Source organism: Rhinolophus sinicus, chromosome 6 (genome assembly GCF_057876585.1).
Source record: "Rhinolophus sinicus isolate RSI-liver-muscle chromosome 6, RSI-T2T, whole genome shotgun sequence".
NCBI classification, from domain to species: Eukaryota; Metazoa; Chordata; class Mammalia; order Chiroptera; family Rhinolophidae; genus Rhinolophus; species Rhinolophus sinicus.
The window spans coordinates 5847026-5862569 of NC_142506.1; the positions used below are offsets into that span (position 1 = coordinate 5847026).

Here is a 15544-nt window from a genome sequence, read left to right on the forward strand (position 1 = left end):
GATTAGATGACTTGTTCGTGGTCACACAGCAAATGGTACGGTCTGGTGAAAATCAATCTTCTGAGTCTTGATCTGTACTTTCTTGCTTAGATCTCTCCTCTGAATTGTCGGCCCTTGCCTTCATTCACTTCTGTATTCTTTCATGCCATGTGTGTGCCAGGTGTCATGCTCATGCCAGGATGGGCAGGCCTTTCTCTAGGAGTCAGTGCCAGCTGAGCCCTAAAGAGTGACTAAGAGCCAAGCAGGGTAGGGTGGCTTTTCTGGACGGTGGGGATAGCCTGGGCAGGAGCCCAGAGGCAGGAGCAGCTGTGACCTGTGGGTCAGTCATGTTGCTTCAAGGTACAAGTACTCTGCTTTACACAATAAAGGGGATTTATTCTCTCATGTTACTGAAAGGTCAAAATGTAGTGTAGGGTGCAGGTACGGCTAGATCAGGGGTTTAATACTGTTTGCCTGGCCCTGTTCAACAATCACCTCTTCCACATGAGCTAGCAAAATGGCTAGCACAACTCTGACTTCCACATTCAAACATCCAAGTGGCCAGAGCAAAAGAAATGTTCTGCCCTCCCTATAAATGTCGGGGGTTTTACTCTAATTGGATGGAATTAGGACATATTCCCATCCCGGGAGCAATTACCATGGTAAGAGGGGTTGGCAACAACATCCTGGCCAAGTTAAGTCAGAGCCTGCCCTTGAAGGTTAATTTAACTCAAATGGCAGAGTTGCTACTTGACGGAGGGGCCGGGGGTAGCTGGAAGGGACAACTATGGATGCCACTGGGTTCTAAATACAAGCCGGTTGTTGTGAAAAGTGGAACATGGAGCAGTAGGCCAATCAAAATGACCTGAGGCATTGAGGAAGCTGTAGGAGGTTGCAATGCATCTTTGTCTCTCGGAAGCCACGGTGCATTTAATTTGATTTCTAACCAGCCACTCTTTCTACCAAAAGGTAATTAATCTCCCTTCAACTGTCACTTTCTTGGAAAAAATATATCCTGCTCGTCAATGAACAACAGGTTGAGGACAGGGAGGAACTGATCAGACATATAGCAGTGGGGACACAGTCCAGCAAAGAACAAAGGAGTCACGATCAAGTGCAGAGTTGTGAGCACGGTTGTTCCCTGCAGAAGGCGGAAGACGTCGGCGAAGTCTGGGGACTTGGCGACGGGCATCTGAGGAGTTTCTGTTTGCTTTCTTTGATTAAATATACTCCCCTTTCTCTATATCCCTCCAACTATGGTCATCTGAAGACCAGTTCGCAGACGGGGTCCCTCCAGAGCAGAGCCCCCCATCCCTGGTGCCCCAACCCCTCCAGGTTCGTGGAATCAGAGGGCTCTGGGTCTGGACTCAGACCTGCTTCTTCCTTTCCCCATGACCTTAGGCAAGTCACTTATCTCTCTGAATCTTACTTTCTTCCAAGGACAAAACGGGAAACCCCTATCTAGCTGGTGGGAGGCATTGAGGAATATCTGAGGAAATAGATGTGTATGAATGTGCCATAATGTCCAGCTGCTAGTGGATCATCCAAGAATATCCATTCGTTGAAAATGGAAAATTAAAGGTTAGCAACTGCCTAATAGGTACCAGAAGCTCAGCATCTATCATTTTATCTTATCTTCATAGTAATTCTGTAAGTGGAGGTATTACTATCCCATTTTACAGAAGAGGAAACTGAGGACCAGGAAGGTTAAATAACTTCCCCAAGGCCACACAGCTGTAAACCAGAACTTGAGCCTGGATCATGTAAGGCCCACATGATGGGACTGAGACTAAGTGGCAGAGTTTGGATGCTGGGCGAGGCGGAAGCTAGGACAACCCCTAAGTGTATACCCTTTTTGTTGTTGTTGAAATTAGAATCCAAAAAGAGTGAAAGAGAGAGAAAGCAGTGTGTACTTAGCAACCTCTAATTGTGTGCATGCGTTGTTGACTCAGTTCCCAAACTATGATTGAATGCTTCAATGTACTAGGTTCTGGTTGCAGGAAAGATGGGTGGGACACCTTCTGTGTCCCTTAGGAGCCTTGCAGAATAGGTGTTGACATCCCGTTGTATGTGTGCGCACACCCAGGCTCAAGAGGGTAAATAAGTCGTCCATAGGCATCTGCCACGTGGGCTTGACAACAGAGCAGAAGATAATGGAATTCATCCCAGAGCAGGTGGGGACAGAGAAATGTATATATATATACATTTTTATAATAAGGTAATAGAATTTCATCCTGTTTTCTTCTCCCTTTTCTGTGCAGATGACAGACAACCCTCAGTGCCTTCATTAAGCTGCCTAACCGCCACGTCTCTGGTGACAGCATGGACAGACTGAGTTCTAATTAAGGATCATTGCACACCATCCTTTCCAGAGGACGGTGGAAAGAGAGCTTCTCTCTGTCCCGCACCGTGAACCTTCTTTCCAGGTCCTCACCCCTCAGGGACCCAGGACTGTCACAAAGATTAATTAGCCCTCAGCCCCTTTGGATGGGAAAGGAAGTCACCTGTATTAAGTTTGATTAACATTTCGTCAAGAGACGTTATCAGCTATTCAAGGAATGCTGACGAAGCTGGCTACTTGATTTCCAGAAGAGACACATTTTATGCAAAAAGAGCCGTCTAACCCAGAGTGGTCCACTTAGCCTCTGAGTATCACAGGGTGATGTCCAGTGCACCAGAGTGGCCATCACCCAGCGGAAGCAGAATCGGCCATAGCAGGCCTTGAGGGCCCCTGGGAATCCCTGCCTTGCCTTGTGACCCAGCCTCCATCTCTGGGGTTTTTCTTCCAAGTTCCTCCTCCGTTAGGCGTGATTTCCTCCAGCCCATCACAGGAAAGCAGAAACAGCAGCCATGAGGAAAAGGACCCTCAAACTGCTCACCTTCTTCGTCCTCTTCATCTTCCTCACCTCCTTCCTCCTGAACTACTCCCACACCGTGGTGACCCCCACCTGGTTCCCCAAGCAGATGGTCATCGAGTTCTCGGAGAATCTGAAGAAGCTTATGACCTACTCTCACCGGCCCTGCACCTGCGCCCGCTGCATCGGAGAGCGGAAGGTCTCGTCCTGGTTCGATGAGAGGTTCAACTGGTCTATGCAGCCGCTGCTGACGGCGCAGAACGCGCTCCTGGAGGAAGACACCTACCGCTGGTGGCTGGTGAGTGCTGGGGCTGCATGTGGAGCTGGTGGTGAGTGGGGGTGGGGGGCGGGAGGGGAGGGCCTCAGGCACCTGGCGCCCTGCCAGGCACATTGCGGGATTCACAACGTTGGTCCTTCGTTCATTCCAAAATTGTTTATTGAGGATCTACCAGGAATAAATCAGCACATCCTGTGAGGAGTTTGTGGTCCAGAGCACTCCCAGTAGTGGGGCACCAAGGGCCCCTTCTGGTGGGGATCTCCGAGGAAGTTCCTGCAGGGGAGCTTGGCTGTGGACACACCCCCAGGAGTTCTCCTGCTCCGAGCCTGGGAGCCTGTTGGAAACGCAGGCTCTGGGGCCCAGCCCAGCCTGATTGAGTCAGGATCTACTTGGAGCTGCCCCAGGAGAGCTTACCAGAAGCAGGTTTAATCCTGGATGATTGTTTCCCTTGTATTGTGGTGAAATAATATTCATCATCTTAACCGTTTATGTGTGTACATTTCAGTGGCATTACATACATGCGGGGTTGCCTAAGCGTCACCACTGTCTGCACCCAGCTCTTTTTCATCGTCCCCCCAAACGTTCTGTACGTAACTCCCCTCCCCTCCCCTTCCAGCCCTGGCATCCTCCACTCTGATTTTTGTCTCTGGATTTGATTTCTCTAGGTACCTCATATAAAGGGAATCATACAGTATTTGTCCTTCAGAGTCTGGCTTATTTCACTAAGCATAATGTTTCCAAGGTCCATCCATGCTGTAGCATATATCAAATTTTTCCTTTTTTTTTTTTTTTTTTTATGGCAGAATGCTATTCCATTGTGTATATACTCCACATTTTTTAAGTCCATCCATCTCTCACATTTGGGGCCCAACAGCGGGGTAGCAGAGCCCCCCCAGCCAGAGCAGCACAGCCAGGCTAACCTGTGTCCTTCTGTCCTCTGCCCACAGAAGCTGCAGCGGGAGAAGCAGCCCAGTAATTTGAATGACACCATCAAGGAGCTGTTCCAAGTGGTTCCTGGGAACATGGACCCCCTGCTGGAGAAGAAGTCCATGGGCTGTCGGCGCTGTGCCGTGGTGGGCAACTCGGGCAACCTGAAGGAGGCGTGGTACGGGCCTCAGATTGACAGCCACGACTTTGTGCTAAGGTGAGTGCCGGACCCTCACCCCAGGCCCACGCTGCTGCACCCAGGGACCCTGTGGAGCTGAAGGTGGCATCTTAGCTCAGGGGCAGGATGTCAAGTTCCCAACCCTATTACTTACAGACTTAGCTGGAGACCCCAGGCCTCTCACTGCACCCACTGGCCTCAGTTTCTCCACCGGTGCTGTGCAGGATGGAGGTGGACATTAAGTGCCTCTCTGGATACAGAAAGGAAACTGTGCATGGGAAGTCCCCCGTGGGCAGGGAGCTTGACACTGAGAAGCCTTGTGAGACGGCAAGATTAATTTGAAGATTCTCATTTAGTCTTTAAAATTCATCCCATTTTGCAATCTAGGCCATAATATAACTAAATGCTTTTAATGTAAAACATATTTTCCTATCACCACATAAAGCAGATATTCCAGGGAGATGCCCCGTGTCTCCCCTGGGTTTCTGGTAATCGCCACCGTACCGTTCACTCGGCCCAGAGGCACGAGTGCCCCAGAGTGGGGCTAGTGATCCCCAGGCACCTTCTAAAATCTTCTGCTTCTGTGACCTCTGACTTTGTTCTTGGAGCACTCAGCTGGCCTCTTGGAGCACTCAGCCTCCCTGGAGTTCAATGAATACGAACATCCATGGTGAGGGGAAAGAGTCAGGTTCTGGGTCAGCAGACTTGACTTCAAAGCTGCCACGTGGCAGCACTCTGTCCTGGGACATATTCTTTTGCGCCCAGATTTCTCCAGCCATGAAATAGGACCATAAAGTACCTACTGGTCACGGATCTCATTAACCTTCAATGAGGTACGTCACTTGCCCACCGCAGGGCCTCGCCCATAGTAGGTCATCGGGGCAACGGCGGTTAGGCTCGCTTGAGATAATAGAAGAGGACAAAATAGCAAAAGCCTTTGAGCTGCATCTTCACTGTCTCCATTTTACAGATGAGGAAACTAGAGGAAGGAGGGCATCGGTCTGAGGTCACACCGCAGGTTGGCAGAGCTAAATCTGACCCCCAGAATCGGGGCCCATGGATACGATGTGTGTTCTTCTCTCCCTGCTCCTCCCAGGATGAACAAGGCGCCCACCGTGGGCTTTGAGGCCGACGTGGGAAGTAAGACCACCCACCATCTCGTGTACCCTGAGAGCTTCAGGGACCTGGCAGAGAACGTCAGCATGATTCTGGTGCCCTTCAAGACCCTGGACCTGCAGTGGGTTATCAGTGCCGTCACCACGGGCACCATCTCTCAGTAAGTCCCCTCGAGGTGTCTGGATGGAGTGTCCTTTGCCTGGCCCCTCACTGCCTCTGCTTGCTGCGTGGATGCCTCCCGGCCCCCCACCATGCTGTTCCCTGCACCACAGCCTTCCTCCCCGACAATGCACCCCTCCTCATACGCTGTCCTGGAATGCACGAGCGAGCCCCACAGCTGACTGTCCACTCTCCCTGGTCCCTCAGCTCCCATCACTCTTAACACACCCCGGGCCCCAGCCTTCCTCCTCCTCAAGACCCCCAAATGGACCACCGTGGTGTGCTTCCCCGGCACCTGGGAAATTCCTGGGAGGGGGCCCCACCTGAAAGGACTGAGCATGTCAGTTCCGACCCTTCCTTCTCTCTGCATTGCTCCTAATGACAACAGCCCCCTGCTTCTCAAACTAAAAATGGCCCTAGTTGGGGAGACGCAGTGGTGAGCACATCAGCTCTGCTTGAGTCATCCATCATGTGAGACTGGGAAAGCTCACGTCTTCCGAGCTCTGTTTTGTTCCGGGCAGCGCACTTGGCGCTGAGCACATGTTGTCTGACAGTTCTCACCATGGTAGTTATTATACCTCCATCCTCCCAGAGGAGGGCCCTGAAGCTTTGCCTGGCATCGCACCCAAGGCTAGACTGTACACAGAGCCGTGCTTGCACCTGGGTCCGATTCCTAAGTCCCTACTCTTCCTGAAGAGAAGTGTCTTCAATCCAGATGGCCCTGAGTCTCCTTGTCTGAGGCCCGCTTAGGATTGGGTTGCAGGACACTGGGAGGCTGCACTCTCAGGAGAAGGGCAGTGAGGGAAGCTGGCTTGGGCAGGGAGGAGCCCGGCCGCCTGGGCTCAGCTGCCCTCTCCTTCCACCTGGTCCCACAGGCACTGGAGCATGAGTTGCACCAGGTGACCATTCATCTCTGGGGCGCATAGAGCCTTGCAGATGAATAGGGGCCAGTGCGGCCCTCATCCACCAGCACCCCGTCAGTGGAGGTGGGTGCTCTGGCCCCCACTGTGCTCCCTCAGGCTGTGTGGAGGGCTTGGAGCAAGTCTCTCTTCTTATGTCCCCGGGAGAAGGCACAAAAACAGCGGGTCCTCAAATTAGCCAAGATCGCCCTCTGGTGTCTGGAACAGGCCACTGCAGCAGGAGGCGGTTCCCCTGAGAAGGAGTGCGCCTCCCCTGCCTCGCCCTCCTTCTGCAATGCTGCTCCCAGAGCTGCCTGTAGGCAGCCCAGTCCCCTCCCCACATTAACCACCTGCTCTCTCCTCCCGCAGCACCTACGTTCCTGTCCCCAAGAAGATCAAAGTGCAAAAGAATAAGGTGAGTGGAGGCTCAGGGCCCTTGTCCCCCAAACTCCGGTTCATTTGTGAGGCTCTGCAAGGCGGTACAGACAGCATGAAGTCCCGCTGGGCCAGCATGTGAGGCCGAGAGTCTCTGGGCCCCCAGGCTGGTGGAGGCCGTAGCCCTCACTGAGCTTCCCTGCTGGACAGACCAACACTGGGAAGGTTTCTCCAAGGGGGTCCCCAGATCACAGCATCACCTGGGAGACTGTCACAGATGCAAGTGCCCAGGCCCACCCCGCCCGCACTGAATCAGAGACCCTGGGTTCTTAGAAGGCCTGCAGGGCTGCCAATGTGGCTGCAGCTTGAGAATCAACCACGTGAGCTTCTCAAAGCCAGAGCTCACCTGTGTCTCCATAGTTCCATCTTCCCCAGTGGGCCCTGGTATGGGGACCCACAGCTAGTTTCTGATGATACTGGAACTGAGTCCCCTTCATGTTTCCAGCACCTGCCTTTTGTGGGGGGCCACACTGCCCAGAGAAGAAGCCACATGTGACCCCGTAGGGCAGAGCCAGTGGAAGGGACAGCTGCTCAGAGAGCCAGTCTTGAAACCAGGCTGAGAGCTGAGGAGTTCACCTGCATTGTGTATCATCCCCCCTCCAATCCTTTCCCAGGGGCTGGGTTAGGCTCCCTGCACGTGCACAATCTCTGCTGCCTGAGCAGTCCCCTTGCTGTCCTCGAGGCAGCTGTGGGTGGTAGGGCCAAGTCCACCCCTGATACCAGGACACCCCCAGCTCTGCCACTGCTGGCTGTGTGACATGGAGCACGTTGCTAAGCTTCTCTGAGCCTCGGTTTCCTCACCTGTAACATGAGGAGAGGGAAAGCTACACACGGGGTCACTTCATGGACTGGAGATCATTGCTGCCCACACCAGGTGGAACAGGCAGCTCAGCACCTGCATCCCCTGCGGTGACAGCAGTGCCCTTGTCCCCACCTCATGCTGTTCCCTGGAACCTCCTCCTATAGCCTCATATCTCACTCCCTGGCATATTTGATTGTTATCCAGGTGTCACCCTCTCAGCGAGCCGTCTCACTCCAGGGCTTGGTCATCTTTCTCAGCTCTATTTCTCTCCCTAGTCCCATAGTTCTTTTTCTAGCATCTACTGTCTCTTGACGATTTAGGTCACTGTCCGTCTTTTCCCACGAGAGCATACACCGCACAAGTGCAGGGGTATTAGTTCCGTTCGCCGGTGTGTCCCCCATGGCCCCCAATAGGTAGGAGTGTGGTCTCCTTCACCAGCCGCCTCACACGTGTTCCCCTCCCACAGATCCTGATATATCACCCGGCCTTCATCAAGTACGTCTTCGACAGCTGGCTGAAGGGCCATGGGCGGTACCCGTCCACTGGCATCCTCTCGGTCATCTTCTCCCTGCACATCTGTGATGAGGTATGGCACCCTCCGCTGTGCCCACGTGGCCTCCCTGGGGACCAGGGCTTCTCCCTCCACATTCCCAAGAGAGGCGGGGAGAGCATCTGTGGTCAGGCTGGCCTCCATCCTGACCCCAGGCGCCAGCGTAGCCCACCCCGCTGGAAGCTCCAATTCCTTATCTCCACGGTGGGCCTCTCTTACACGGTGCTTTAAGGAGCAAGTAGTGGCGTTCTACCAGCAAGTTCTCAGGGTTCTGTGTAAGGCCGAGCCAGGACCAATGGGTAGAAGCTCAGACTCGGGGGCAAAATAAAGGAGCAGATTATAATAGGAGACTTGGGCAAGGCTGTCGTTTCTATCTTGGTGGCTCCTTAGAATCCTCATAAATCTCAGCATCCAGGCCACACCCCGGCCCTACTTTCACTAGAATTTCTGAGACACAACCAGGCACCCAGGGGTTCCACTGTCCACCCAGATTGAGAACCAGTGATATTGGGAGGTGTGTGTTGCCCCTTGTGACTTGCCTCGCTATCTGCCAGGCGGGGCCAGGTTTCCATCCGTGCTCTGGAGTGTTCACTGCCACCCTGGGCAGAGGAGCAGGAGACGGGCCGCAGGGCCCTTCACGTCCTCCTGGCCCCAGGTTCAGGCAGGGCACCGAGATGTCTTTGCTTCTCACATGCAGCCCATCCCCACCCCCACCCGGCCGGACTCATGGTTAGAAATCTCAGGGAGGGGTCAAGAGGTTGCCAGGCATGTCCACCATCCCGGCCTTGCTTGTTCTGTCACCATCCCTGTCTCTTAGCCAGAAACCTGGGTTTTCCCTCCCAGAATCCATCTCTCCCTCTCCTCCTACCCCTCCCCCCGACACCTCCAGCCAACTGGTCACGGACCCCATGGGGCGGCTCTGCCTCAGATACACTGCTCCATCTCCTCCCTCCTGCTCTGGGGCAGCCCATGTTCACGCCGGCACTGACTGAAAGAGCTGCACTTGCCACAGAGCTGTCCCCTGCCCCCAGTCTGTCCCCACACCTCACATATGTCCTGCACTTTGCAGCCCAGAAAGCATTTCTCTCCCTGGAAGCCCCTCCCTGTGTCCCTTCTTGACCGTCTTCGACTCATTTTCCAAGACCAAACTCCAATCTCGTCTGCTCAGCCTAGCTCTCTCTGACCTCTCGGTCATTGGTCCCTCCCTCCTCTGTGCTATCAGAGCCCTGATATTAGCCCTGTCCCTCATGGGCCACTCAGCTGGTGCTTGACATGAGTTATAAGTGCTGAGGGCTGAGGCCTGATTCCTCTGTCCCCAATTTCCCCAGCACCCACCCAGGTGGCCCTGAAAAAGGCATCTGTCTGGACTCTGATGTATTTAGTGCAGTGCTTGGCTCAGAATAAACACTCAGTAAATGTGTGTCACATGTAAGAAAGACCTCCACTAACTGCCCAGTGAGGGTCCCTGGACCAGATAAATATCAGCCTAAGGGAAGAAAAGAATCAGCTCCTACCATCTTCCTCACTGGAGACATTACTCTTGGCCCCATTTTCCAGATGAGGAAAGTGAGGCTCAGAGAAGGGATCTGCCTCTTGCAGGATCTGCTGACAAGTGGCAGAGCTGGGGTGCGTGGCAGCCTGCTGGGCTTCAGAGCACTGCTCTCCACTCCATCCCATGCTCTCCCTCCCTAGCTCCTCAAGCCTTAGCGAGGAGGCTATACCTGCCCCAGAGGTGAGATCCAGCACCTTCACAGCTACTCACCTGCAGTAGCTTCCCACTGTGCCATCAGCATTAGACTTTTGCTTAACTCAGTTTCGCATCACCAAGCCTGAGAGTTCCAGAAACCAAGAGAAGAGTTTCTGGGAGTCCTTGGAAATGGTGTTGACAGATTCTGGGAATGTCTGCAGGCTCCTTTTCTTCAAGGTCCTGCCTGTTGCCTTGCTGTCTGGTCTCACCTTTGCTTCACCCCCGTAGGTGGACTTGTATGGCTTCGGGGCAGACAGCAAAGGGAATTGGCACCACTACTGGGAGAACAACCCATCGGCGGGGGCTTTCCGCAAGACTGGGGTGCACGATGGAGACTTTGAGTCCAATGTGACAGCCACCTTGGAGTCCATCAACAAAATCCGGATATTCAAGGGGAGATGACGCTGCAAAGGGTTCAGGACGGCTGTACCGGAGCACACCTCTCGTGTCAGCCCCAGCTTCTCGCCGGAGCCGTCACCTTCCGCGAGCTTCCAGGGCCAGCCTCAGGGGTGTGCCCAGGTGCCCCTCTCAGCCTCTTGCATCCCAACATTTGACAACATCTACTCAGCAAGGTCACCAAGTCTTGCCAGGGTTTTAGAGTAAATCTCAGAACTGACGTGGGTGGGAAGACACGCTCACTGCCATCCCAGGGCTGAGGGAAGGTGGGGAGATGCTGGAGAGGTCCATTCTCCAAGCACATAGGTCATCTGGGCTTTGGAGGCCGTGGGGCAGCAGATACTGAAGACTCCCAATGCTGTAAAGGAAAGGACAGTTTCCCAGGGAGAATGGGCAGAGACGTCCTTCTGCCGAGGAGCCCAGGGCTAACTCCCAACCTGGTTCTCGCTGGGACGTTTCTGAGGTAGGATGGCCTCCAGGGCAGGGCCACGTGGCCCATGCCAGGCCTGGGGACGAGATGACGCCTTTCTTTGCACGACACCTGGCCTCTCACTTGGTATAACACGCCCATCTCTCCGGTTCTTCCCAAAGCTCGTGTGTGATAGCCAGGAGAAGCTCTCCACCCTAAAGGTCGTCATGTTGGCAAAGTTTCTGACTCTAGCAGACGTCTTCTTCCCAAGCTGATATGCTCTTGAGTAATCAATCCTTGTGAAAATTATGGCTGAGAGCAGATCTGACCACTTCCATGTGCCTTTGTATTGGGGGGAGAAATGCATGCATTGGCTGAAAGGAGGCAAATGGCCCGCTTCAGGAAAAGGGACCCCTGACAACGGCCCTTGCTTCAAAGCTGGGGACATCTTTTGTAGTTTCCTGAGCCAGCTCCTGACTTGGAACAAAGCTCGGATGACACTCAACGCCTCTAAGAGGCTCATGAGCCATGGAACGTCACTCTTATTGTCACAGACCGTTGGATTTGGTGCCTGTAACCTTCCAAGCCCATGCTCTGGGCCCAGTCGCTGCTGGCCACCTGCATGGTGTCCGGAGGGTTTGGGGACCATCCTAGGAATGTGACTGTCAACGCGGGAGAAGTCATACCTCATCCTCTCACTCTTCCTCGTTCACCTTCCTGATTATTTATTGATTTTTCTGTTGTTGAATTCAGCTGACATCGTGTGCACTTTCTCACTCTATTGCTGGTCCTGGGATGCTAATTAAGTTAGCTGCTGCCCCACCTGGCAGCTGGGGAGTGGGGAGCTTAATACAAGCCTTATAGGAAGCCTCAGACTCGGGGGTTGGCAGTACCATGGGCTCGGGGGCTCAGGGATGGGCAGATCCTGGGGTGGCAGGTGGGTGGGTTTGTGGAATGCCCTGTACCTCCTTTCAGCCCCACCTTCCTTTGTTTACCTTGTGAACTTGGATTCAGTCTCAGGCTATGACTCTCCAAAAACCTTAGGGCCAGGTGGGGAGAGGAGTCACAGGCAAAGGAGGACATGGATGCTTGGCTCCAGTTACTGACATTTGATCAGAAAAACCACTTTTCCTGTTGAGAGTATTTCCTAAAAGGCCGCTGCTGCTTTGAGGAGGTGTGACAGGCTCCTGGTTGGGTGTGAAGGCTGCCAGGGTCTGCATCCTCTGTCCTCTGCTCCCTGCAGTGTCAGCCCTGCTCTCTCTGGCCTGTTTTTCCATATGCAAATGGGGGGCGGATGGAATTGTGGGTGCTCAGGGGCCACAGGTGGTGTCCGGCAGCTCATAAGAGTCCCGGGAAATTGCATGCCATGTTTAATTTTTCCCTGTCTGTACATATGAGCATTTTCCTGGGGAAAGGTTCCATAGCTTTTATTAGATTCTCAAAGATTCAGAATCCAGAAAGTGTTAAAAAAAAAAAAAAAAAGAATCCTGTTCCAGCTTTAAAATCCTCCCAAACCTAAGACCCTGTTCACTGATAAAGTCTTGTTAATTGTTGTGAAGTCAAATCCTGGAAGGACAGAGCTCATGGCAGAACTTGAGTTGAGGAACTGAACAAGCATCTGGTGGCTGGCTGATTAATCCAGGGACAGACCTTGGGAAAAGTGGGCACTGCGACAGGAGCAATGTAGACTGGCTCGTGCACGCTCTGCTTCTCTTGCAAGCTGAGTCTGTTCAGGCAGGTCAGGTTCAGAGCGAGCAATCAGAGCTTCTGGGCTTGGCTGAGTCAGAGCAGATCTTCAAAGGGAGGAAGTGTCGCCAGCTGCGCTGCACGCTGCCTGGGTTGGCCATCTGGGCCCTCTCCCATCTCTTTCTCCCTCCCACGAGGCTGTTCAAGCTGTGGGATGTCTTTCAGCCCTCAGAATATCCAACTCTCCCATTTTACAGATGAGAAAAGCAAGGCCCAGAGAAGGGAAGTGATTTGCAAAAGTGAACCAGTTGTGACAGATAGCACAAGTCCAACATGTTGAGCAAAAATAGGATGTTTCTGGCTCCAGTTTTAAAACGTCCAGAGGTGAGCTTGCCCAGCTAGGCTCCATCCTGCATCTCGAAGCACTGTCACTGGGTGTAGGCTTCAGACTTTGCTGCCTTGCCCCTGAGCTGCCTCCTCAGCCTGCACACAGTGGCCCAGGCAAGCTGTAGTCTCTGCCTTCTCATCCCTCCCGTGGAGGAGACTATTGCACTCATAGCTCCAGCAGGCACTCTCTCTGTCTCATTGGCTTAGCAAAGGGGACTTAACTGGGAAAAAAGAAGTCCCGTCATTGTAGCTGGGATTAAATGCACCAATTGACTGAAGCCAGTAGGATCCATACCTGGGATAAGGGTGGCTGAGAATCGGTTAAGAGTTACCCACAGGGCATTGGGCGTGTGTTGGCCGGAGAACAGCAAGGCTCTGGCATGTCCACCACACACAACTGGGCTCCCTCGGGCCCCTGGATTGCAGCCCAGGGCTCTTCCATTCCACAGGCAGAGAGCTTGGGGACCAGCCCTGGGCTCCAGCAGGGAGCAGAGGCATCTCTACCTGCAGCAAACAGTGCTGAGCCTGAAGCCGAAGAGGCCGGGTCGATGAGGGAGAGCGATCTCAGCAGCATCCCGGGATTCAGGTCCCCCTCAGTAAGCCAGGAGCAGGCGCCACCAGCAGCAAAACCCACACCTGCATCCACATCCCCCGGGGCCCCCATCCTCAACCACCTGGTGGAAGAGAAAGGGGGTGGGTTCGTCGCCTCTGGCTGCAGGAGCAACCGGAGGCAGAGAAGAAAGTTCTCGTATCGATGCCCTTTGAAAACCTGGCTTCATCAGTTACTGCCCAGCAAGCCACATGGGGTGGGCGTAGTGGGAGAAACCAGATAAAAGCAAATAGGACATAAAATGGGGGAGCCAAACAAGCCTATGGGAAGGGCTTTGCAAATGGAGAAGGGCGGGTCTGGAGGCTCCATGGCATCCCAGTCTGGTGGTGGCCAGAAGGAACAGCAAGACACCAATCCTACCTCTAGGTGAACTGGGCCTCTGGGTCATAGGCAGAATAGGATCAGAGAGCATTTAGAACTGTGATGTTTGCTTTGCTCGTTCTCTTCAAAGCAGCCTGAACACACAAAAAATGGAAAACAAGTCTCCTAACCTCTCCAAAGCTTACCTGCCTCATTTGTCAACTCAGTATCCCTCACCTGGTTGTGACAGAAACAGTTTCCCAAGGAAGCCAAAGCCCAGACTCACTGCTGTCCAACTTAAGATGACTGGTGACCAGTCATGGGCCGTCAGGAACCAATAGCTGTCCTCTCCCTTCCAAAGAGCACGGGCTGCCATCATGTCCATCGTGGACGTCTGGTTTGCAGCAAACATGCCAGCCAGTCAGCTTCCTCAGGGACTTGGGCTAAGTTTTGAGATGGAGTCACCTTTCCTGCTCTTATTTATCATGAAAACACCAGCTCCCTGACCCCTGGAGTGCTATGTGACACCTCTGTGCAAGGAAAAGGGGACTTAGGAGAAACAGCAGGCATTTTATCAACATCAGAGTATTAGCAACTTTTTTTCTTACAAAAGAGCCCTGCGCTTCCTACAGGCAGCCCACCTGCTTCCAGATCCACACTCGTGTTGCACAGCTTCGGTCAGAGACCGGAACTGCCATTTGTGGTCCCCCTGTCCAGGACCCTGAGCCAAACACCAGCTTTAAGGCGGGCCTGCGTCAGAAACCCCACCCCCAGGACGGTGCCCACCTGAGCTAGCATTTCACTGAATTCACGTCAAAGCCAAAGCTTCCTGAGCACTTTTTCTTCTTTGCAATCTAGTTTGGTTGGTTGGTGGTGTTTTAAAATTTGTTTTTTCCTTCCCTCTCGCCCTCCACCCCCGAGCCTTGCTTCTGTGTTTTGCAGCTGAGCGTTAATCTGGTTGCATTTTGAATGAAGTTAGCAAGAGTCGCCTTCCTCAGCCTCTGTTTAATTTTATTTATTGTTGAACATTTCCAGTGATCTGAATCAAAGTGAATAAAAAGAGCTATTTTATCGTTTGGATGCGTATGTCGTTTTTCTGGGAAGGCCATGCCATGGTGCCCCTCGCAATTTCCATTCAGGAGGTGTTTTCAATCCTAAAAAGGGGCAACGCTTTGCCTCCTGAGGGCCTCCTGTTAGCATCCGCCCCGACCAAGTACCCAGAGGTTCTGGCGAGACAGTGGTAGCCTCTCCTCAGATACAGCTGTGTCTCTCCCTGCTGTGTGACTGCAGGGAGTTACCTAACCTATCTGAACCTCAGCTGACTCATCTGTGAAATGGGCACCACTACCAACTGTGAGAAGGGACGTGAGGTCCACAATAAAAGCATGTCGGGAGGCCCAAGGGGATTCATGCCAGCTGCTCTAGATGTTCGCTGAATGAAATAGCCTTCACCAGGGCCTAACGTGGTCTGTCAGTGTCCACCCTTTCCCACCAGGTGGCCACATCCATGGATGGATCCAAGTTGGGTCCAAAGTTGGCACAAATCTCCCATTTTATTTTTAAAAATAAATCCACCAACCCAGTACGGGGCGTGTAATATAAAACTGGAGTAAATAATAATGCCTCCCAGTTTGTGTGGCACTTTACAGTCTGCACGCCAGCCCCCTGGGCACGGTTGTGAACTCACAACAGCCCTGCAGGGCCAGTGGATGGGTGCCGGGTTTCCATATGAGGAACAGGTGCAGAATTAAAGCCAGGTGAGGGCAGAGGTGGAGTTCCTGCCAAGCCTTCCCTCTGGAGACCCAGGACTCCCTGTCACTCTGCTGCCTCTT

The 15544-nt window shown here is 53.2% G+C and overlaps 1 protein-coding gene across 5 annotated transcripts in view; it reads left to right on the plus strand.

The window, feature by feature from the left end:
* ST3GAL1 (ST3 beta-galactoside alpha-2,3-sialyltransferase 1) overlaps positions 1-14788 on the plus strand; it is a 67431-nt gene extending 52643 nt beyond the window's left edge. For all 5 annotated transcript variants that reach the window (XM_019724187.3, XM_019724148.3, XM_088798943.1 and 2 more), the window contains 6 exons: positions 2241-3132; positions 4059-4255; positions 5313-5492; positions 6760-6805; positions 8094-8213; positions 10153-14788. In XM_019724187.3, coding sequence (XP_019579746.1) covers positions 2830-3132; positions 4059-4255; positions 5313-5492; positions 6760-6805; positions 8094-8213; positions 10153-10326 — 1020 coding nt within the window. In that variant the 5' untranslated portion in view covers positions 2241-2829 and the 3' untranslated portion in view covers positions 10327-14788. The remainder of the gene's footprint in view (positions 1-2240; positions 3133-4058; positions 4256-5312; positions 5493-6759; positions 6806-8093; positions 8214-10152) is intronic.
* The last annotated feature ends 756 nt before the right edge of the window (positions 14789-15544 follow it).